This window comes from Jaculus jaculus, chromosome X (genome assembly GCF_020740685.1).
Source record: "Jaculus jaculus isolate mJacJac1 chromosome X, mJacJac1.mat.Y.cur, whole genome shotgun sequence".
In the NCBI taxonomy this organism is placed as follows: Eukaryota; Metazoa; Chordata; class Mammalia; order Rodentia; family Dipodidae; genus Jaculus; species Jaculus jaculus.
This window is the reverse complement of record NC_059125.1, coordinates 68,852,535-68,877,581: the sequence shown is the minus strand read 5'-3', so window position 1 is coordinate 68,877,581 and position 25,047 is coordinate 68,852,535. Positions and strand designations below refer to the sequence as shown.

Below are 25,047 nucleotides of genomic sequence, written 5' to 3'. Positions count from 1 at the left end.
TCCTGCAGTCTTTCTCATACCTTAAGTATAGTGAAAGTTGTCAATTCTACAGAAGAAATTGTACAGTATTATAGAGGGAATATCAAATTTTTTGCTGGAAAAATTGAAGATGGGGAATTGCTATTAAAAGGGCTTGAAGGTGTGTTGAAAATAGAGGTGAGCGAGTGGCTGTTTGTATTGCTGAGAGGATATATCAAATTTGGGTCCTTTTATAGAAGAATTGCAAGCATATGCCCTTTTATCCATAATTTTTAAAATGAAGGACTGCTAAAATGATATGTTTTTCATTCTATTTCCCAAGTGATAATTATCTAAATAGTTACTAAATTGCTTACCTTTTATATTATTTTTTCTGAAAGCATTTGTTTCTAATTTATCCATCTTTATGTCTCATCATGTCCTCTATATTATATAATTTTTGTTCTTGTACTTCTGTCCTTTAGGTTCTTTTGTTTTTCAACTTTCTAATTAGATTAACTGTCTGAGACTTAATTTATTAGCCTCTTTTCCTTTATTTGTCCTCTCTCTTTGCAGCTCTTTAAAGGCAAGAACACATTCTGTGTTTCTTCCCCTATTTTTCATAGCTGGACAGTTTGATCTGACCATTGAAAAATTTCTTTATAGTAAAGTTTAACTGGTCTTTTATCATGCCTTAAGGATTGATAATCATTGAAAAGTGGTGTTAGAACTATTTTACAATTGAATGTGAGTGGTATGTCTTTTTGTCTTTTTTCCTGTCTCTTACAGTAGATTTGTGAAAAGAGAATTGTTTTTTTAAAAATGTTTTTTATTCATTTGAGATAGATACAGAGAGAGAGAGAGAGAGGAAGGGAGGGAGGGAGAGAGAATGGTCTCTTGCCAATGTAGATGAACTACAGACATATGTGCCATTTTCTGCATCTGGCTGGCTTTCCATGGGTAGTGGGGAATAGAACCCCAGCTGTCAGGATTTTCAAGCAAATGATTTTAATCACTGAGACATCTCTCCAGCTTGAGAATTACAATTTTCCATTATATTTTCTTAACATATTTTATTTATCTCTTATTTTAACCTTTTTGTGGTACTTGGGATTGAACCTAGGACTTTGCACATGCTAGTCAAGTTGTCTACCACTGAGCCACACCCCTGATCCTTACATTGTAGTTTTAGTTTTAGCCTAATCTGTACTTACCACATAACTCTTTTCCCCCCTCTCCTCCCCTTCCCTCCCCTCCCTTCCCCTCCTCTCCCCTTCCCTCCCCTTCCCTTCCCCCTTTCTTCTCTTTCCCCTTTCCTTCCTTTCCCCTCCCTTCCTTTCCTTTCTCCTCCCTTCCCCTCCCCTCCCTTCCTCTTTCCTTTTCCCTTTCCTCTCTCATTTCCTCTCCCTCTCCCTCTCCCTCTCCTCTCCTTTTGAAGTAGGGTCTTATTCTAATCCAACCTCACCCAGAACATACTCTGTAGTCCAGGTTGGTCTTCATCTCACAGCAATCCTCTGCTCTCAGCCTCCTAAGTGTTGGGATTGTAGACATGAGTCACCACACCTGCCACTCTTTTTTTTTTTCTTTAATCCACTTATTGGATTGTTTTTTTTTTTTAAATATATTTATTTATTTGACAGAGAAAGAGGGAGGGAGAGAGAATGTGCATGCCAGGGCCTCCAGTCACTGCAAATGAACTCCAGAGGCTTGTGTCCTCTTGTGTCTCCTGGGGAATCGAATCTGGGTCCTTTGGCTTTGCAAGCAAACACCTTAACCACTAAGTCATCCCTCCAGCCCTGGATTCTTCATTGTTTTTGCTAACGATGATTTTTTTTCTTTGAATATACAATATACGTTCCTATGAATATACCTTTTAGTGAACTGACTTCAAGATATTTTGAATCATGTTAAGTATCTATCCATCTTTTTTTTTTTTTTTTTTTGAAATGGTGATTTGCTTAGGCAGCCTAGATGATTCTTGACCACATATTGATCTTCCTGACTTGGTCTTCCAAGTGCTGGAATCAGCTTCTATCTATCTTTAATTTTTCAGGGTAATGGTCCTTGGCCATTTAAAAACTTCAGCACTTGTAAATTGCAGAAAACAAACTTTTAACTGAGATAGAGTTATTGACAGATTGTTTACTATTTGCTTGTTCATGTCTGACCTCTTAACATTTACTTAAATCTTGTTTGAGAAAGTGCTTTTTTCTGATAATGAACTTATAAACTACCAAGATATTGGAGATAGGATCTTGGCCAAGGTTATGCATCATAATTTGCTTAAGTGGGTGTTTAGTTCCTCTTAAGTACAGTGCACACAGCCTAAGCTCTGTACCCTTTATTAAGAAAACAAAAGCCAGAAAAACTGGCATAGAACATTTTTTGCACTTTCCTTTACTAACACTGTACCACTTATGTCTTTTTAAATGTGGACTGCTTGTTGGTAATTATAGGGAGAACAAAATGGGGATTTAAAGTAAAGTACCCTAAGTGAGGCTTTACATTTGCTTTCTCCACCCTTATTTTGTGTACAATTTTCTCCCCTTACCTTTAGTACTTTATTCAAAATTTAATACCTCAAAGCATAGTTTACTGAACAGAGATGTTATTGTGCAGTTTATCAGCCCACAGATGGTAGTATAAGGTTGTCCTTTAGTTATTCTTCACACAAAAATGCAAAAAGTACTTCATTAAAATAATTTGATGTGCAATATGAAATAGCTAATCAGCCTATTTCAGGAAATATCTCTAAACTTGCCTAAATTTACTTTATTTATTTGTTTAATTTGGTATGGGTCTTTCTATGTAGCCCATGGCTGGGCTCACACTGCCATTCTTCTACCTCAGCTTCCAGAGGTCAGGGATTGTAGACACAGGGCACCAAACTTGGATATAGGGTTTAGTTTGTTTTCATTTTCATTTTTGTTTTTCAAGGTATGGTTTCATTCTAGCCTGGGCTGACCTGGAATTCACTATGTAGTCTCAGGGTGGCCTTGAACTCACTCACATGAGTGTGTGTGTATACACATTTTTGGGAGCTAGAGGACAATCTCAGGAGCTCAGTCCTCAGCCCACCTTTTTTTGAGACAGAGTCTGTCATTACCATGACCTTGATGGTTAGGATGGAATGGCTGGCCAGTGAGCCCCTGGGATCCTCTCCTTGGTGGCATTTTTACATGGGTACTGGGAATCAACTTTGTTCCTCAAGCTTCTGAGGCAGACGTTTTACTGATAGATCTATCTCCCCAGCCTGCATCCATTTACTTTTGAGACCAAAGATTCAAAGGACTCATTTAACCTTACCTATTGTATATGAACCACTTGATTGTGTACAAACCCAATTTTTTTAAAAAATATTTATTTTTTGATTTGAGAGCGACAGACACAGAGAGAAAGACAGATAGAGGGAGAGAGAGAGAATGGGCACGCCAGGGCTTCCAGCCTCTGCAAACGAACTCCAGACACGTGCGTCCCCTTGTGCATCTGACTAACGTGGGACCTGGGGAACCGAGCCTCGAACCGGGGTCCTTAGGCTTCACAGGCAAGCGCTTAACCGCTAAGCCATCTCTCTAGCCCACAAACCCAATTTTTGTAGTCTCATACAAGTGGCATTCTCCAATAGCTACTCAAGAAAAGTATTTAAGAGAAGAAAGTTGTTAAGTTAAATTCTTTTCTCTTTTTTGGGAGGGAGGTTGGAAGTAGGGTCTCACTCTAGCCCAGGCTGACCTGGAATTCACTCTGTATTCTCAGGGTGGCCTCAAACTCATGGTAATCCTCCTACCTCTGCCTCCTGAGTACTGGGATTAAAGGCGTGTACCACCACACCTGGCTAAGTTAAATTCTTTCAAAATAATATTTTAGGGCTGGAAAGATGGCTTACTGGTTAGGGTGTCTGCCTGCAAAGCCAATGGACTTCGGTTTGATTTCCCCAGGACCCACATAAGCCAGATACACAAGGTGGCACATATGTCTGGAGTTTTCTTCCAGTGGCTGGAGGCCCTGGCATGACCATATTCTCTCTCTCTCTCTCTCTCTCTCTCTCTCTCTCTCTCTCTCTCTCTCTCTGCTTGCATCTTTTTCTTTCTCTCAAGTAAATAAAACATAATATTTTAAAGAATATATTATTTATTTATTTTGAGAGAGAAAAAGAGTCAGAGAGAAAGAATGGGCATACCAGGACTTCTAAGCACTGCAAAAAAAACTCCAGACACATGTGCTACCTGGTGCATCTGGCCTATGTGGGTACTGGGGAATAGAACCTGGGTCCTTAGGCTTTGCAGGCAAATGCCTTAACCACTAAGCCATTTTTCCAGCCTCATTAAATTATTTCAAATATTACTAAAGTGTAAGATTGGGTCTAGTCTGAAAATGATAGATATATCAAAACAAAAGCTGTTGGTTAACCAGACACTTCATATTGATTTCTATAATAATCCTAAAAAGTAGGTACTGACTTGGTTCAGATTATACATCAGGAAACAGGGACATAGATCTACTAAGTCGTAGAACTAGGATTTTAGTTCACATAAGACTGTATCTGCACTATCCAATACAAGAGCCTCTAGCTACATTAAATTTTAAAAACTCATTTCTTCAAAGTTACTACCTGTGAGGAGGGTTGCTGTGAGTTCAAGGCCAGCCTGAGACTACATAGTTAATTCCAGGTTAGTCTGGGCTTAATAAAGACCTTAACTCAAAAAAAAATTACTACATGTATGTTTTTATTATATGTGTGCACTTGTATTTCATTTAAATCCTTCCATGGGAGGATGGTTGACCCCCAACTAAGCATGTATGTAAAGCTATAAGGAAACCTATTACTTTGCAAGTTAAGAAAAAGAGAAAAGAAAAAATGAAAAGCCCTGCCATAAACTTGCATCTTAAAATTTAAAAGTCTATTCCAGGTTTTCTTTAATGAAACAAGATAGTTTCCGTATTATACTGGTATTGATATATTGAGCAGCCAGTCATGGTGGCGCATGCCTTTAATCCCAGCACTGGGAAGGCAGAGGTAGATCTATTGTTGTGAGTTGGAAGCTAGTCTGAGGCTACATAGTGAGTGAGACCCTACCTGGGGGGTAAAAACAATGATGTTTCTTGCAATTTAGTCATGAAGTAATCTATTGTGGAGTTAAGCCTCAGAAGCATGGCTATATCCTTTTACTTTTTCTTTTTTCTATCATGGGAGTTGAGCTGCACATAATTAGCACGTTAGCTCCTTATGATGTTTAATTAATACACAGATTTAGTGACTGCAGTTTCTGTATATTAATAGCATAAAATGATGTTACTATTGATCAGGGTAGCTAATTCAAATGGAAGTCTTAACGTTTTGTTATTTATTTATTTGAGAGAAAGATATACCAGGGCCTCCTGCCACCGCAAAAGAACTCCAGACACATGTGCTACCTTGCTCATCTGCTTACATGGGTATGGGGGAATCAAACATGGGATTTTAGGCTTTGCTGGCAAGGCACATTAACCGCTATACCATCTCTCTAGCACAGAAGTCTTAACATTTAGAGAAGCACTGACTAGAAGCTGAAGTTGTCACCCTTTCAGGGGAATCAATTATATAACTCACTTTTGTTTCTTAGATTGCACAGCTAAGCATTTGTTTCAGATTATTTTGGACCCTTAAAAGATACACATATACATTGAAAATGAGATTTGATCAATATAAGAATTTCTAGATTAGGTCTGGAGAGATGGCTTAGTGGTTAAGGCATTTGCCTACAAAGCCAAAGGATCCTGGTTTGAATCTCCAGGACCCCTGTAAGCCGGATGCAAGGGGTCACATGCATCTGTAGTTATTTGCAGTGGTTTGAGACCCTAGCGTGCGTGCCCCTTCTCTCTTTCTCTTTTTCCCTTTCTCTTTCTCTTTCTCTCTCTCTCACACATAAATAAAAACATTAAAAACAAATTACTAGATTAGCTTACTTATTTATTTATTTATTTTGGTTTTTCGAGGTAGGGTTTCACTCTATTCTAGGCTGACCTGGAATTCACTCTGTATTCTCAGGGTGGCCTTGAACTCACGGAGATCCTCCTACCTCTGCCTCCTGAGTGCTGGGATTAAAGGTGTGTGCCACCACGCCCGGTTTTGTTTATATATTTTTATCATTGACTTGTCTCTGATCTGTTAAAATATAATTTGAACTGCCAGACAGCTATTTTGGGGTTTTTTTTTGTCTTGTTTCCTTGTTACAACACATCTGAGTTAGAAGATATAGTAATGTTTGCAAAATAAAGAGGTAACAGGAACTACAGATTATGTGGGATCATAACTGATTTCTAATTAAGGCTCGACTTGGAAAGCATTAATCTATAGATCATTGAAATCATACAAAATCTGGAATGACAGCTCTCCCCATCTCATAGTGGCACATGGCATGTGTGATAACTGTAACAGATAATCAATTTTAAAAGTTAAATGCTAAATAGAGTATGTAGTTCTTTAAATGTGAAAGGGAAAACATTCTTATATAAGGAGGCTTGTGCTAGTGTTAGTTTGGCAGACTTGTCTTTTATTGAATGTGACACGTTGTGTAGTAGTCACTGTCTTATTCATACCAAGATTTAAGGAATCTGGTTATATTTTTAAATGTACTTTGATGAAGGTCATGTGCTCTTGGTCCAAAAATCCAATGTAAGGTGTTATGTAAACTTCATTCAATAAGATTTCTCATTACTTATCAAATAGACTGCCTTATTTCCAATGCAGCTTGGGAAGAAATAGGCTTTAAATATGAAAGTAGAAGCTTTTTGATCAGGATTATTAAATATCTTCAGCAATCCTCTAGGCTTATTTAAGCAATAAAAGAAACTTCTCATAGCTTTTTGAGTGGGTCATATGGCAGTTAAGTATTCTAGTGACATTTTATTACAAGATATTATAAACCCTGAATTCAAAGTGATAGCAAGCAAAATAGTTTTGAAACGTGGCAACCCTCCTACCCTACCCCCAGGCGAATTCTTGATTATTTTTTAACAATTTTATTTTCAAGGTTGTATTTCAGAATTAATTAGATGGGATTTTTTGTCAGCTTGCCAAATACTTTAAACTTCTAAATAAATTAACTTAACCTTTTAATTTATCATTAATTTTGTTTTATTAATTGAACTAGTCATTTTTAAAGCTTAAACTAATTTAAGTTGTTAGCTAAAATACAGACCGTGCTTTTTTTTGTTTTCCAGTTTGTAGGCTTTTTCACTTATTTAAGCAAAATAAAGTTTAAACAAAGAAAAGTAAAGGTATACATTTGGATGTAATTTAAACCTCATTTTGATGACTGTTGGCTTAGTGATTATAGATTCTGTTCCAGTATTGTTTTCAGTAATAGTGTTACTATAGTAACTAATATAAATTCTGTTTCAAAGGGGAAAACAAAAACCTCTTTTTAATTTTAATTTTAGTTTTTTGGTTTTTCAAGGTAGGGTCTCACTCTAGCCTAGGCTGTCCTGGAATTCACTATGTAATATCAGGGTGGCCTTGAATTCACTGTGAGCCTCCTACCTCTGCCTTCTCAGTGCTGGGATTAAAGACGTACACCACCATGCCCAGCCCCAAAACCTCTCTTCTGATTGTATTGTCTATGGGATGAAAACTTTCTTTATTAATTTTCATAGATCTGGATTTTGCAAAACTGTTTTTCTGAAAATAATCTGAGGATCCTGTTACAAATATGTTTTTACACTCTTAATCTCATCCTTAGTTTTTTGTATTGCTAGAACACTGCAGTTAATTTAAGAGTGAAAGATGCAGCTTGATGTGATGTCACACGCCTTTAATCTCAGCACTCAGGAGGCTGAGTAGGACAATTTATGTGAGTTTGAGGCCAGCTTGAGAGACTACATAGTGAATTCCAGGTCAACTTAGGTAGAGTGAGACCCTACCTCGAAAAAGAAAAAAAAGTGAGAAATGCAGAAAAAGTTTATAGTAGAAACCTGTATTTTCTTTCTCTTGTTTGTAGTTTGCACCATATTGTGAAGCAAAAATGATTTATGACTTCCTGCTTATGGACTTTATGAGTTGCTATTTTTTTAATCAGTTAAATTGTCTTTTCTTTTTTTTAAAAAAAAACACTGTTTCATTCTTCTGTTTTCTTTTAAAAAAATATGTATTATTTGAGAGAGACAGAAAGAGGCAGACACAGAGAGAAAGCATAGATGCACCAGAGGCCCAGACACTGCAAACAAACTCCAGAAACAGCCCTACCCTGTGCATCTGGCTTATGTGGGTACTGGGGATTCGAACGTGGGTCCTTAGACTTCCCAGCCAAGTGCCTTAACCTCTAAGCCATCTCCCCAGCCCTTGTCTTTTCTTTATTAAATAATGTGTCATACATTTTTCTAAAGCTATATTATTCACACAGTCAATATATGAGCAAATGATCAAAATTTATTAAAATTTGTTCATTATCTATTAACTTATTTCATTATAGATTTTGTAATAAACAAAACAGAAGACAGCCTAATGTTCTTTTTTTAATCTTGAGCTTGAGGGATGGCACAGTGGTTAAAGGCATTTGCTTGCAAAGCCTGATGGCCCAGGTTAAATCTCCCAGTACCCACCTAAAGGTAAATGCACAAAGTAGCACATGTGTCTCATTAAATGAGAGAGTAGATAGATGATAAAGTATATGTAAGGTATGTTCTTTGCACCCATTAAAAATGATGTTTCAGGGCTGGAGGGATGGCTTAGCAGTTAAGGCATTTGTCTGCTAAGCCAAAGGGCTCAGTTTTGATTCCCTGGGGTGCACACGTCTGGAGTTCTGTTTGCAGTGGCTGGACCCCTGGCGTGCCCATTCTTTCTCTCTCTCCCAAATAAATAATGTTTCATATTTAATGTAAAGTGATGCCCATGGAAAGATACCAAGGGAGGACAGTAGGTTTTAAAACTAAATATAATACATCCTATTTTAAAAATTTTATTTTTTATTTATTTATTTGAGAGCGACAGAGGGAGAAAGAGGCAGAGAGTGGGGGGAGGGAGTGGGAGAGGGAGAGAGAGAGAGAATGGGTGCGCCAGGGCTTCCAGCCACTGCAAATGAACTCCAGACGCGTGTGCCCCCTTGTGCATCTGGCTAACGTGAGTCCTGGGGAATCGAGCCTCGGACTGGTCCGGGGTCCTTAGGCCTCACAGGCAAGTACTTAACCGCTAAGCCATCTCTCCAGCTCAATACATCCTATTTTTATGCAAAGTTGCATGTGTAATGTGTGGAGGAATATAACACATTACTGGTAATTATCCCCAGGCCATATAATTGGATATTAGTATTGTTTTCATTGTTTTGCTCAAGTTCTTTGAAAAGAGAGCATGTCACAGTAATTAGAAACAATGGAAACAGTTTCTGTTTTTTGTTTGATTGATTGAAAGGAGGGTGGAAATGTGTTAATAAAAGGTCAGAAACTTATTAATGATAGAAATCAAAGTCACATGATCTTTTCCTGTGATTTACTGGCATCCCAGTGGACTATGAATCAAAAGAAACATTATTTTTTTGGTACTTTTATTTAATTGAGAGTGACAGACAGAGCGAGAAAGAGGCAGATAGAGAGAGAATGGGCGTGTCAGGGCCTCTAGCCACTGCAAACCAACTCCAGATGCTTGCACCCCCTTGTGCATCTGGATAACGTGGGTCCTGGGGAATTGAGCCTGGAACGGGGTCCTTAGGCTTCACAGGCAAGCAATTAACCGCTAAGCCATCTCTCCAGCCCCAAAAGGAACATTATTGCATGGTGTTGTAGTCAGTTTGCATTGCTGATAGAAATCATTCAACCAAGAGCAAGCAGCTTGTGGGAAAAGAGGTTTATTTTGGCTCACAAGCTGAAGGGGAAGCTCCATGATGGCAGGGAAAATGATGGCATGAGCAGAGGGTGGACATCACCCCCTGGCCCACATATGGTAGGCAGTAGCAACAGGAGAGTGTGCCAAACACTAGCTTGGGGAAACTGGCTATAACACCCATAAGCCTGCCCCCCAAAATATACTGCCTCCAGGAGGTTTTAATTTCCAATTGGTGTCAGCTGGGAACCTAACATTCAGAACACCTAAATTTATGGGGGACACCTGAAGCAAACTACCACACATGGCCAGAGGCTAAATTGACCTGGCCTTAATTAGATGGCCTTTTTTTTTTTTTTAAGGTAGGGTCTCACTCTGGTCCAAGCTGATCTGGAATTAACTATGTAGTCTGATGGTGGCCTCAAACTCATGGCAATACTCCTACCTCTGCCTCCTGAGTGCTAAAGGCATGTGCCACCATGCTTGGCTACGTTTTTTATTTGGCCCAGGTTGACCTAGAATTCACTCTGTATTCTCAGAGTAGCCTTGAACTCACAGCAATACTACCTGTGCCTCCTGAGTGCTGGGATTAAGGGCCTGCACCACCACACCTGGCTTTTTTTTATTTTTTTTTATTTTTTCAGTTTGAATGAAGAAATGAAAATGACAAAATAGTGCATGTCAGCTTTGTTATAAGCATGAGCTAGTGTTTCACAAGTTTGTGAATTGTTTTGGCTTTTATATATTTTCAGTAAATTAACATGTGTTTATTAGAAACTTAAAATGTACAAAATTGTTAAAAGTAAAGAAAAATAAAGACTTCTGTTTCTACATTGCCCAGAATCATTTAAAGAATTGTCTTCTTAATCTAAAAAGTAGAGTTGGAAAATGGAGGAACCATGCCTCATGAAAACAAACATTCTTTTCTTAAAATATTTTACTTTAATTAATTTATTTATTTGACAGAGAAATAGGGAGAGAGAGAAAAAAATGGGTGTACTAGGTTGTGCACCCCTTGTGCATCTGGCTAACGTGGGCCCTGGGAAATTGAACCTGGATCCTTTGGCTTTGCAGGCATGAACCTTAACCACTAAGCAATCCCTCCAGCCCCAAACATTCTTTTATAGTGTGCTAGAATAATAACCATTAGATAAGAGTCAGGAAATATAGATACTAATCCCAACTACCCTATAGTTGTATGATTAGAAATGTTATTTTGCTTCTACTAAATCAAATATAATAAGTTTGGGCTTTGAAATGACAGAAAGCTACAGGCTGAACTGATAAAACTCTCTCATATCTCAGGTATGTTTAAATTATGTGTGCATGTGCACACACATTTTTAGAAAGGCTTCTCCAACAATAACCAGTTAATAGCTTGTGTTGGTAACAAAAAATACTTGATTGACATAGTATTTATTTTCAAATAATTGTGTATTTCACTTATCCACTATTTGCATATCCTGTTATACCAATATTCTATATATATTCAAAAGTAGATCAAGTAATTATCTAGTGTTTAGGAGAGGCTGAGGCAAGAAGATTGAGTTTGTGGCCAGCACTGGCTGTATAGCAAGACCCTGCCAATAGATGGATATAGACAGACAGACAGATAGACAAGGCATGTTGGTGTATGCCTATAACCCTAGCATGTGGCTGTGGAGGCAGGAAATTAGGAGTTCAAGGCTAGTCTCAGCTGCATAATGAGTTCAAGGCCAGTTTGTATTAGGGGAAAAATATATAAACTTAGCATGGTGGCATATTGGATCTGAGTTTGAGGCCAGCCTGAAACTATGTCCGCCTGGGCCAGAGTAAGACCCTATTTCATACCCCCTCCCCAAAACAAAACATAAATAAGAATTAGAAGTCAGGTGTGGTGGCACACACCTTTAATCCCAGTACTCAGAAGGCAGAGGTAGGAGGATCGCTATGAGTTTGATGCCACCCTGAGACTACATAGTGAATTCCAAATCAGCCTGGGCTAGAGCAAGACAGTACATCAAAAAAACAAACAACAAAATTAAGGTACATAGACTGTTTTTTGTTCTTTGTTTTCTTTTATTATTTTCTCACTACTGTCTCTTTAGTCATGCATGGAAGAAGATAGGGATCACACATCTAAGAAATGATTATCTTTCAGAAAATGAATTAATGTAGACAGATGCATCTCTCTCTACCTGCCTGGTCAGTAACTGTGCCTTGGAGATTGATCTGGTGATGATAAATGTGTTCAATGTGATATAGGCCAGAGAAGTTAGATTTGGGTGACCAATTTCTATACCAGATGAGGAGAGACGTGCTTAATTAATTTTCAGAAGAAAAAAATCTTGTAGCATCTATGTATTTTATCAGCAAACTTCTTAAACGCCCTCTCTTTGTATGGTCTTTCAACAAAGGAAAGATCACACACTGCATATCAAAATGAATTATAAAGTCTCAGTTATATCTTTATCACATAAGAAAGTTCTTTTTCCTTTAAAGGAAGTAACTTTCAAATATTATGATAATTATTAAAATAAAAAAATGTGGGCTGGATGATGACTCAGCAGTAAAAGCACTTGCGTGCAAAGCCTGATGGCCTGGGTTCAGTTTTCTAGTACCCACATAAAAGTCAGATGCACCAAGTGGCACATGCATCTGCGGTTTATTTGCAGAGGCAGAATGCCCTGGCATCCCCATTCTCACTCTGTCTGCCTCTTTCTCTCTCTGTGTGTCTTTCTCTCCTCTCAAATAAATAAATAAGCTAAATATGCATTTTTTTAAGTTGTGAAGCCTCAGGAGATGGCTCAACAGTTAAAGGTGCTTGAGTTCAATTCTGTAGTGTGAACATAAAGCCAGACTAAATTGGGCAATGAGAGGTGGAGCTAGGAGAATCTGAAAGTTCTAAACTGCAAAAGCAAAATAAGAGGAGTGACCCTGCTTGAAAAAGTAAAGGAGAAACACCCTGAGGTTGTCCTCTGTCATTCACATGCATACCATTACCCTTGCACCATACACATGCACATATTTATACACATACACAAATAGAGAAGGTTATGTACATAGTGATTTAAATCTTGAGTTACTTAATAGACATTCAAGTTTCTACTGTTTTTTGATGATATATTCCAGGTATGGTTAAAAACATAAATGCAATTCTTTTCAAGTATGGACCTTGTTTATGCCAAAGCTTCTGCATGAAGTGTAACTAGATGCAAACTACATGTGGAATTAATGTGCTTTATACCTCCCTCTACATTCATTTGATCAGTAATTATGTTCTTCCACCAAATCAAGTTTAGAAAATATCATTAAAAAACTTCTTGATAGTCATGGAGAATCCTTTTGTAAAGTAATTTTTTTCTTTTATATATCCATATTTTCATGTATGATTTGTTTACATCTTGTCAGTGTATTTTTTGGTGTTTTTTTGTTTGTTTGTTTTTTGTTTTTCGAGGTAGGGTCTCACTCTGGTCCAGGCTGACCTGGAATTAACTATGTAGTCTCCGGGTGCCCTGGAACTCATGGCGATCCTCCTACCTCTGCCTCCCAAGTGCTGGGATTAAAGGCATGTGCCACCACACCCGGCTTTTGTCATTGTATTTTAAAAATATTTACTTATTTGCAGAGAGAGAGAGAAAGAGAGAGACAGAGTATGTGCCAGGGCTCCTAGCCACTGCAAATAAACTCCAAACACACATGCCCATTTTGTGCATCTGGTTTTATGTGGGTACTGGGGAATCAAACTTGGTTTGTTAGGTTTTATAGGCAAGCACCCTAATCCCTGAGCCATTTCTCTAGCCCAGTGTAATTTTTTTTTTTTTTTTTGGAAACAGCCTCATGTAGCCCAGATTGCTATCACACTCACTACATACCCCAAGCTCACCTCTTGCCTCCACTTCCCAAGTTCTATGATTATGGGTGTGTGCCACTATAGTTGGCTTTCAATTTTTTTAGATCAATTAGTACACTGAATAGTATAGGTAGGTCTTAAACTTGTGATTATTCTGCCTTAGCCTACTGAGTAGCAAGTATTACAAGCCACTTTGTGTGCCACTTTTGTCTATTTTTTTTTAGCAAAAGTATCATATCCATAATTCACTTTATACTGTCATTATGTCTTTTTGCTTTGTTTTGTTTTCAAAGTCATACAGACCAGGAGTTTAATGTTTTAAGTATTTATTTTTTTAAAGGATCAAACTCATAATCTACTACAAGTGTGGGACACCACCATTATTTTAAATATTTTTATTTATTTATTTGCAAGCAGAGAGAGAGAAGAGAAACAGAGAAAATGGGCACTCCAGATGCATGTGCCACTTTGTACATCTGGCTTTATGTGGGTAGATTCTTAGGTTTTGCAGGCAAGTGCCTTAACCACTGAGCCATCTCTAGCCCACCACCATTATTTTAAGAGATGCTCTGATAATAAGTTGATGAAAATGTATATCAGTTTAAATTTAACTGTATGGATGGCAAGCGTGGTGGTATACACATGTAATCCCAACACTTGGGCAGTGGAGGCAAATTATCAGGAGCTCAAGGTCATCCTTGGCTACATAGTGAATTAATGGCCAGTCTGAGCTGTATGCTATCCTGCCTCAAAAATGCACAGATAGCCAGGCATGGTGGCACACGCCTTTAATCCCAGTATTCGGGAGGCAGAGGTAGGTGGATTACTGTGAATTCGAGGCCACCCTGAGACTACGTAGTGAATTCCAGGTCAGCCTGGGCTAGAGTGAGACCCTACCTTGGGGGGGGGGAATCCACAGATAAACATGACTGTGGGTTCTTACCATGTGATTTACATTTGAGTTTTTGCAATTGAAATACAAGGATTTTGTGTTTCAATTACCCTGTAATGTACCTGTTATAGCTTGGATTTAATTGTGTTAAGACTGTAGGTGGCACCTAAAGTGATTTTTAAATAAGTATAAGTAGGGACTGATGACCTTTAGCACAAGTGTCCAATATAAGTACTAATTGTAACAGATTTTTGTTAGCATATATCAAGTCTATGCACAAAACAAAAAGACTATGAAAAACTGGTTTGTAAATTGGTGTAAAAGATCTTGAAGCTGGGTGTGGTGGTGCATGTTTTTAATCCCAACATTCAGGAAGCTGAGGTAGGAGTTTTGCCATAAATTCGGGGCCAGCCTGGGCTCTACAGTAAGCTACAGGTCAGCCTGGGCTAAAGTCAGACTTTTCCTTCAAACAAAGACCTTGAAATCTGAAAAGTAGTAATTTTTTAAAAAAATGTGTGTTAGTGGGTGTGGTAGTGCATGCCTGTAATCTCAGTACTTGGAAGGCAGAAGTGGGATAATTGTAAATTTAATGTCAGCATGGATAACATAGCAAGAGTGTATCTCAGACAAAATTTGAATCTCTAAACTGGCTATATAAACAAGACTTTTCTAGGCAACTGATTATGTAAATGAGAAATATGAAAAGTAGTCACTTTCAAGTCTTAACAGTTGCTCATAGAACTATGAAGAAGAAGGTCCAGAAGGAGAAAATAACTGATCTCAACCCCTCAAAACAGGATACCATACTTGCAGAACTCCTTCAGATACATAAAGAACACATCGTAGGATATCATGAACATGATTCTCTTTTGGACCACAAAGAAGAAGAAGAGTTGACTGAAGAAGAAAGGAAAGCAGCTTGGGCTGAGTATGAAGCAGAAAAGAAGGTAGCTCATTCACAACACTTTTTAATTGGAACTATTTGGGAAGAGAGAGGGAGTGGTAAGAGAGGTGAGGACTGGGGAAATGGCTTAGCGGTTATGGCATTTGCCTGTGAAGCCTAAGGACCCAAGTTCAATTCCCCAGGACCCACGTAAGCCAGATGCACAAGGGGGCACATGTGTCTGGAGTTTGTATGCAGTGGCCAGAGGCCCTGGCATGCCTATTCTCTTTTTCTCTCTGTCTTTTTCTCTCTCATAAAGAAATAAATAAAATATTAACAAAAGAGAGGTGAATATGATCACAGTTCATTATATACATATAGGATAATGTCAAAATTAAGTGTTATTTTGTACAATAAATACATGCTAATAATTTTAAAAAATGCTTTTAGAACTGAGTATTGTATTGGGTACTTACAGCTACTTGAAAGGCTGAAGCAGGAAGATTACTTAAACCCCAGCAGTTGGACCTGGGCAACAAAGTGAGATCGCATCTTTAAAACAGTAACGCAGCCAGGCATGGTGGCACACGTCTTTAATCCCAGCACTTGGGAGGCAGAGATAGGAGGATCGCCATGAGTTCGAGGCCAGTCTGAGATTACATAGTGAATTCCAGGTCAGCCTGGGTTAGGGTGAGACCCTATCTCAAAAAACAAAAGAACCAGTAATGCTTTTTTAGTTTCTGTTTTTCTCTTATTCATTTGAAAGAACAATTAAGGAAAGGGCCACATTTGAAGATGGTATTAATATAGTTGATTCTTGAGATCCCCAGTTAGAAGTGTCAACATATAGGCTTCTACATTTGGTGGTAGAGTAGGAGTAGAGAAAAAAAAAAAAACACATTTTACACTTAAAAATAGTAATTCTTTTCTCATTATCCTTTGCTGGATTGAGAGCTGAATAGGAAGCTTTATATTTAGTATCTATTAACTTAGCATCTTCAATCTCATGTAGTTACAAATATACCGGAGCTTAGAGTTTGGAGATAGGACTATACCATGAAGTCTAAATTTTGACTGACCATAAAATATTTTATTATTGAACATTATTGTCAGTCTCTATAGCAACTTTATTTCAAATAATTCTGGCTGGGCGTGGTGGCGCACGCCTTTAATCCCAGCACTTGGGAGGCAGAGGTAGGAGGATCACCGTGAGTTCGAGGCCACCCTGAGACTACATAGTGAATTCTTGTCAGCCTGGGCTAGAGTGAGACCCTACCTCAAAAAAAACAAAAAAATAAAATAAAATAATTGTTTGTTTTAAATACCAACTCACTTAAGCAAAAATGTGCCTGAGCATGGGAAAGCTTATTCTAATATATGAATCCTTTTAAAACTTCTATTTCATTGTAACTAACTTCTTCATCATGAATGTGAAGTTAGGAGTCTCATAAGAATTCATTGAGTTCCCTCATTCTGTGGGAATTGCGGGGGGGGGGGACACAAACAAACAAGTATACCTTTAGGGGTTAAAGCTTTCTTTGTAATAAGATCTTGGTTTCGGGTGAAAAGGGTGTTTTGTTTGTGTGTGGAAGAGTGTTAATAATTTCCTAGATATAAGAATGTGGAGTCTTTACTAAACCAGTAGGTGATGTAGAATTTCAAGTTTTAAATCACAATGTGAAGTACTTTTTTTTTTGTTTGTTTGTTTTATTTTTAGGGACTGACCATGCGTTTCAGCATACCAACTGGGACCACTATACCTCCTGTCACTTTCAACTCTCAAACTCCTTATATTCCTTTCAATTTGGGAGCCCTGTCAGCAATGAGTAATCAACAGCTGGAGGTGAGTTGTAAAGTACAAAAATAGTTTAACATGAATTAAAGGCAATTTCAGGGGTCTTGTTGAGGCTTTCCTATGTAGGAATATCACATTCTCCAAAAGATTACCTCTAAATAGACCAAGAAGTTTTTCTTTTATTTGTTGACCTTTTGACCAACCTAATATAGTAAAATGCAGTTTGTTCACAGCACAAGGGGAATCAGCCCTTGAGTTAATGTAGTTTGAATTATTTTAATTAAAGAACAATAAGGCTTCTGAGTGGCTGGGAAACAGCACTTTGATCAGCTATAAAATACTTAGAATAAACAAAGTACTTGCTTAGTGTTCGAAAGTATGTTAAGTACATACATTAATTTACATTCTAATGCAAAATAGAGGTTTCTTTTAAGTGTATGACTAGCGTTATGAAATATATGATTTAAAACTAGAATCAAGTGTGAATTAAATAAGAAGTATTTGACTATAACAGTAGTTCAGTCATTTGATGGAATCTGAATTGTTTTAAAAATGTGTTTATGGATTCATTTAAATTAGTAAATTAATTGATCTAATAAACCCCAAATTTTACCTTCTTAAAAAGACTTTCTTTTGGCATCATTGAGTTCACTTTATTGATGGTGTTCTCTTCAGTTATTTAGATTTGGGGGGTAGGACATTTGAGGTAGGGTCTACTCTAGCCCAGGGTATCCTAGAATTCACTATGTATTGTCAGGGTGGTCTTGAACTCATGGCGATCCTCCTACATCTGCCTCCCAAATGCTAGGATTAAAGGTGTGTGCTACCATGCCTGGCTTTTTAAAAAAATATTTTTAAAAGATTTCTATTTATTTATTTATTTAAGACAAATTGAGAGGGGAGAGAGAGAGAGAGAGAGAGAGGGAGGGAGGGAGGGAGGGAGGGAGGGAGGGAGAGGGAATGAATGGGTGTGCCAGGGCCTCTAGCCACTGCAAACAAATTCCAAATGCATGCGCCACCATGTGCATCTGGCTTTTGTGGGACCTAGAGAATCAAACCTGGGTCCTTAGGCTTCGCAGGCATGCACCTTAGCCACTACGCCATGTCTATAGCCCTTTTTAAGGAATTTAAAAAAATATCTTTTTACTTATTTATTTGCAAGGAGAGTGAGTATGGTGGCTTTATGTGGTCAGTGGAGAATCAAACCCAGGCATCAGGCTTTGTAAGCAAGCACTCTAGCCCTTATTTAGAATTTTTTTAGTTTTTATTTTCACAATTTTTATTAACATTTTCCATAATTATTAAAAATATCCCATGGTAATACCTCCCCCCCGCACTTATTTAGAATTTTTAAGGCAAGTGTTATCTGTTGGCAAGAGGAAGGATCTCTACAATTTACAGTTATGCTGTCGCTATACCTTATATAACTATTTCCTTCATTCTTCTAGGACCTTATTAATCAAGGAAGAGAAAAAGTTGTAGAAGCAACAAACAATGTGACAGCAGTGAGGATTCAGCCTCTTGAAGATATCATTTCAGCTGTAGTAAGCACATTGAAAATTGTCTTATTCAGCCTCCATTTTCTATGCATCCACAGCCTTTGTTTTCATTTTTATTCACCTCACTACTTCTGTGGGAGAAATGATATCCCTGTAACTTGATTTGCAGTTGTAAAGTTCTAATAAGCTGTTAATTGTTGCAAAGTATAATCTATCAATTTTGCATAGATGTTGGCACAAAAGATAAAAGTATAAACTCCAAGAACTGAGAAATCAAGCCTAGAAGTGTGTGCATTGTTTGCATGAACACATATTACTATAACAGTTACACAAATCCTAGTAGTTCTTTTTGGGGGTGGAGGGAGGTAGAGTCTAGCCCAGGCTGACCTGGAATTTGCTGTGTAGTCTCAGGGTGGCCTTCAACTCAGTGATCCTCCTACCTCTGCCTCCCAAGTGCTGGGATTAAAGATGTGTACTACTATGCCCTGGAGGGTGGGGGAGGGAAAGAGAGAGAGAATGAGAGAGCATGCGAGTGAGCATGAGTGAATATGAGAATGAGAGAATGGGCATGCCAGAGCCTTTATGTGGGTACTGGGAAATCAAACTTGGGTCATCAGGCAAATGCCTTAACCAATAAGCCATCTTTCCAGTCTGCTAGTAGTTCTTTTACTGTAGATATAGCTAGCTCATTTACAACAATACATGTTAGTACCCTGCATTTACATCACTGCTTTCTTTAGGAAAGAATAAATAAAATTGGGTGGGGGAGGCTGTAAAATCCTAAATATGATTAAGTATCTTAATTATTTTTCCTCTATTATTTAGCAATAAGGAATAACAGGACACTTTTTTCTTTTAGTGGAAAGAAAACATGAATCTCTCAGAAGCCCAAGTACAGGCACTAGCATTAAGTAGACAAGCCAGCCAGGAGCTTGATGTTAAGCGAAGAGAAGCAATCTACAATGATGTACTGACAAAACAGCAGATGGTAAGAATTCTATCAGTAGGGTTATATTTAATTTTCTTCAATTTTTTAATATGTTTGTGTGATAATGTCAGCAACCATCCAGGACAGGAATTGATTATTCTGAAGATTTGTCAAAAAACCAATAATGTCATTTAAGATAAATGAGTTTATTACAAAGAAGAAACAAGTTCCTAAGTGGTCTCCTTGGAAGTTCTGTAATATCTATCTAATCCATTATAATTTTATTTTTTCATTTACTCTGGATATCTAGAAACTTTTGCCAGACTTTTATCAGTAGATTTTTTTAATACATAACTTCTAAAAGTATACATTTCAATATATTTGAGAAGTAGAAGTGGACCTCTGGATGACAGATACTCTTAAGTTCCTGCTAAATTACATAATTCTTTCAAAAGCTAGCATATTCAGGATCCTTGATCATCATTCTCAACACAGTCTTACACTGGGAACTTTCAACTCTTGGCACCAGGGAATCAGCTTTTGTTGCATGAATTTTACTTAGAAAGCACTGCCAAATTGTGTGGTTTTGAGTTATCTTAGGAAATCTGAGACATTCCAGGTAGGAACTATTCCTACTACAAGTGCTTTTCCCTTTGGTGTTTGTCACTGAAATGTTTATTTGTCTGTCATCATGTGAAATACTCAAAAGAATGATCAAGAAAGGAGATGACAAAAAGTGCTGTAACTAATACTTGGGACTAACCATAGTGTAGGACAGGTTACTATGGCAACTAATCTAAATGCTGCTTGCAATACAATAGTCAAGTCATTAAGAGAATTTAGCCCTAAATGGTGTTACTAACTGGTTTCTACAGTAATGGTCCTGCAAATGCCATCAAATTAGTAATGGTGATAACAATAATGTGTTTTCCTTTTGGTATGGTACCCCCTTAACAAATTGATTTTAACTCAAAACTTGATACTTGCCTCTTTGAGATTGGCCATACACTTGTAACAGCCCCTTTTTCTTTCTATAGCTAATCAGCTGTGTTCAGCGAATACTTATGAACAGGAGGCTCCAACAGCAATACAATCAGCAGCAACAGCAACAAATGACTTATCAGCAAGCAACACTGAGTCACCTCATGCTGCCAAAGCCTCCGAATTTAATCATGACTCCTCCTAACTACCAGCAGATTGATATGAGAGGAATGTATCAGTCAGTGGCTGGTGGTATGCAGCCACCACCATTACAGCGTGCACCACCCCCAATGAGAAGCAAAAATCCAGGACCTTCCCCAGGGAAATCAATGTGATTTTGCACTTAGAGCTTAAAGGATTATTAAAATCATAGAAATATCTTTTATTTTTTTAGGAATCAATGACTTAACAGAACTCAACTGTATAAATAGTTTGGTCCCCTTAAATGCCAATCTTCCATATTAGTTTTAAATTTTTTTAAATAGGGCATACCATTTCTCCCTGACATTTGTCAGTGATGTTGCCTAGAATCTTCTTACACACATTGAGTACAGAAGATATTTCAAATTGTTTTCAGTGAAAACAAGTCCTTCCATAACAGTAACAGCTCCACCAATTTCTTCTCTAAATTTTTATGCCTGCTTTTAGCAGCCATGAAATTGTCATAAAATTAATGGATTTAGAAATGAATAAAGATTTATATATTTGCTCTTTACATATAAAAACATGCAGCTGAGTTCTTAGAGTTGATTCCTCAAGTTACAAAATACTTTTGTACTTAATCCATTTCTTGACTAGGGTGATTGAAATGGTCAATGTTCTTTTGACTGAAGTCTGAAACTGGGCTCCTGCTATATCGTCTCTATGATTGAATGTTAGAAACGAAGGGTTATCTTTTACACAGAATTGTGTGCAATATTCTTAAATACTACTACTCTAAAGTTGGAGGAGTCTTTCAGTTATCTTAGCATTGTATAAACAGCCTTAAGTACAGCCTAAGAAGAGAATTCCTTTTTCTTCTTTAGTCTTTCTGCCATTTTTTATTTTCAGTTCTATGTGCTGAAATAATTACTGGTATAGGACTACAGGGTTGTGGATTATCTTCTGCATGTGATTTTTTTCTCCTGGCACTAATATAAAGCACATCTCTCAGCGGCATGGTGCCAGTGCTAGTGCTTCATCCTGTTGCTGGCAGTGGGATGTAGACTAAGAAAATCCAGTTCTAGCATTTTAAGAGGTTAGCGCTGAACTTGTACTTGCTAGGTTCACACCCTGCTTTATAAACAGCTTCAAAATGGCAGAATCATTGCTGACTTTAAGTTCACATGAGGAATGTGCTTTAACAATTCCCAGTAATAACTGTAGTGTGAAGTAATTCCTCTTAAAGATAAGGATCACTGGCTTCTATGTTCTTCTTTTCTCTCATAATCATGTTCTTTCCCCCAGTTTCTTTACATTTTATTAAATTGCTTTCAAGTTTGATATTTTTTTTCAGTTTTGATCTGAGATGATTTTATCAAAACTAATTCACTCAGTACCCTTTCATACGGTTTTAACTAGAAAATCATTACTTTTTTTCTTAATCCAGGATTATAGACTACTTATTACCTTATTCATATTCAGTTTGGTTGCTTGAGTTTTCTTAATTCAAAAAGTGTTATTGACTATGGGAGTCACCTCAACATAGCAAAACCATTTTTGAGATGGTAATGTAATAGGTAGAAACAGCTCAAGAATTCCTGAAAGAAAGAAAAGAAAGCTGGGTGGAGGATTTGCTTTAGGTATCACTGGATTAGACTGACTTTAACTTGAGCTAAAACTGTTTTGAGTTGTTTAGATAATCAAAGGTTTCCATTTTTATCTTGAAAGAACTAGTGACAAAATATCCAAGCACACTAGGTTTATGATAGAGAATTTGTAAGGTTTCGTGGATCCACCCCCACCTTCCCGTGGCAGCATACTGCTAATGAATTCCATGTATTTGGATATCGTGCCAGCCATATAGTCAAATTTGTTTAAGGGGGGCAGATGTGTGTTTACTTTAGAAGAAATGAAAAAGACAAGATTTATGTGAAATATTTGAAGGCAGTACACTCTGACCAACTGTTATCAGTTGGTATTTCTGCAAGTCCAGAATACTTTAAACCTGATTTACTAGACCTGGGAATTTTCAACATGGTCTAATTATTTACTCAAAGACATAGATGCAAAAAAAAAAAAAAAAAATTAGGCAACCTTCTAATCCCTTTTCATCATGGATGAAACTGATTTAAGAATAGTACTTGTAATTGGAAATCAGAGTTTGAAATAAAACTTGGACCACTTTGCATACACTCTTCTCACTTAACATTTTAGCTACATAATATGTACTTTGAGTATAACATCATGTTTTAACAAATATTTAATGACAAAAGTCACATCAATAAGATACTAAAAGGCTCATTTTTATATTTGTTTTAGATGTTTTAAATAGTTGCAATGGCTTAAAAATGACAATTTAAATTGTTGCTTGTAATACAGTTTTGCCTGCTAAATTCTCCACATTTTGTAACCTGTTTTATTTCTTTGGGTGTAAAGCGTTTTTGCTTAGTATTGTGATAATGTATATGTTTTGTCCCAGTTGTATAGTAATGTTTCAGTCCATCATCCAGCTTTGGCTGCTGAAATCATACAGCTGTGAAGACTTGCCTTTGTTTCTGTTAGACTGCTTTTCAGTTCTGTATTGAGTATCTTAAGTACTGTAGAAAAGATGTCACTTCTTCCTTTAAGGCTGTTTTGTAATATATATAAGGACTGGAATTGTGTTTTTAAAGAAAAGCATTCAAGTATGACAATATACTATCTGTGTTTTCACCATTCAAAGTGCTGTTTAGTAGTTGAAATTTAAACTATTTAATGTCATTTAATAAAGTGACCAAAATGTGTTGTGCTCTTTATTGCATTTTCACAGCTTTGAAAATCTGTGCACATATTGTTTCATAGAAAATGTATAACTTTTGATGTCCTGTTTAATGGTGATTCTTTTGCACATTTAGTTGTTTAATATTGGGAGGTCAAGAAGTTTGGTTTTTGAATATGTTATATACTAAATTCTGTAAAAGGAGATCTCTAACCTCAAAAAGAATTTACATACCAGGAAGCCTGTGTGTTTTTGTGTTAGTTTTGGTTGTCTGTGTGAAGTCATCACAATTTCCTGCTTCTCAGCAGCTCTATCATTCATTTAAGTCACATAGTGCCACCAAACTACACTTAATTTGAATGTTGCTTTTCATTCAGAAATCAGAACAGCTGCATGGAATACATATTGCCTGCTCCCTAGAGAGCTGAATGTTTTGTAGCCTTCACCTAGCTCTGCCCATTTTCCCTTTTCATATAAAATCACATTCTTCCTTGTGTGATTCAGATAAAACTTTTAAAGTAGTTATTTATTTGTCCTAGTAACTATCATTTCCTTTGAGGTTAGCACATGTTGTGATTCTTATGGTAATAAAATAGGTCAATTCTTCTACATGTTTATTTCATTAAAATTATGTTCAGGTTATTCCCATTTTTATGTCTCCAGACTTAATCTCAAGTGACCTTTGGCCTTCTCTTAGTCATATCCTTTCAGAATTAAAGTCTTTACACCATTGGGTTGTTTGTTTTCAAAAGTATCTGAGCCAGTCCTAAGAGTGACCTAGTTTCAGAAATGCTTTCATCTGTCCAACACTATGCATACACATTAACATACAGGTGGTTTTTTAAAAAAAAATTTTGAGGCAAGGTCTCTATCCTAGGCTGACCTGAAATTCACTCTACAGTCCCAGGCTGGCATCAGTGATCCTCTTACCTCTGCTTGCTAAGTGCTGGGATTAAAGGGGTGCACCACCCAAGCGCTGTCTGGAGAGATGGCTTAGTGGTTAAGTTGCTTGCCTGAGAAGCCTAAGGAGCCAGGTTTGATTCCCCAGCAGCTATGTAAAACCAGATGCACATGGTGGTGCATGCATCTGGAATTTGTTAGCAGTGGCTAGAGACCCTGGTATTCCCATTCTCCTCCCTCCCCAATTTTTTTTAATAGCTAATATCTGCCAGCAATCAAACTTAAAATCACTAGCATTGGATCTAAGAATGCCATACTGCCACACCCCTAAGTGTTTTGGTCTAGTTCCCAGAGTGTATATTGCCACAAGATTTCCTTGTATGTGCTTCTAACCTCCATGGAATAACCTTCCTGACACCATTGTCTTCAGCTGAGGGAATCACACTTGAGGGCTCTACCTGGTTGCGACCACTACATACATACTTTCACTGAGGAAGCATATTAATTTGGCCTTATTAAAAATAATAGGAATAGTAGCTGGGCATGGTGGCGCATGCCTTTAATCCCAGCATTTAGAAGCAGAGGTAGGAGGATGGCTGTGAGCTCAAGGCCACTCTGAGAGTACATAGTGAATTCCAGGTTAGCTTGAGCTAAAGAGAGATCCTGCCTCAAACACCCCTTCCCCCCAAA

At 37.4% G+C, this 25,047-nt stretch overlaps 1 protein-coding gene across 6 annotated transcripts in view; it reads left to right on the top strand.

Moving 5' to 3' along the window:
* Atrx (ATRX chromatin remodeler) overlaps positions 1-23,697 on the top strand; it is a 249,302-nt gene extending 225,605 nt beyond the window's left edge. For all 6 annotated transcript variants that reach the window (XM_045140174.1, XM_045140173.1, XM_004666979.2 and 3 more), the window contains 5 exons: positions 15,270-15,419; positions 17,073-17,198; positions 18,599-18,694; positions 19,509-19,637; positions 20,615-23,697. In XM_045140174.1, coding sequence (XP_044996109.1) covers positions 15,270-15,419; positions 17,073-17,198; positions 18,599-18,694; positions 19,509-19,637; positions 20,615-20,893 — 780 coding nt within the window. In that variant the 3' untranslated portion in view covers positions 20,894-23,697. The remainder of the gene's footprint in view (positions 1-15,269; positions 15,420-17,072; positions 17,199-18,598; positions 18,695-19,508; positions 19,638-20,614) is intronic.
* Positions 23,698-25,047: the final 1,350 nt, after the last annotated feature.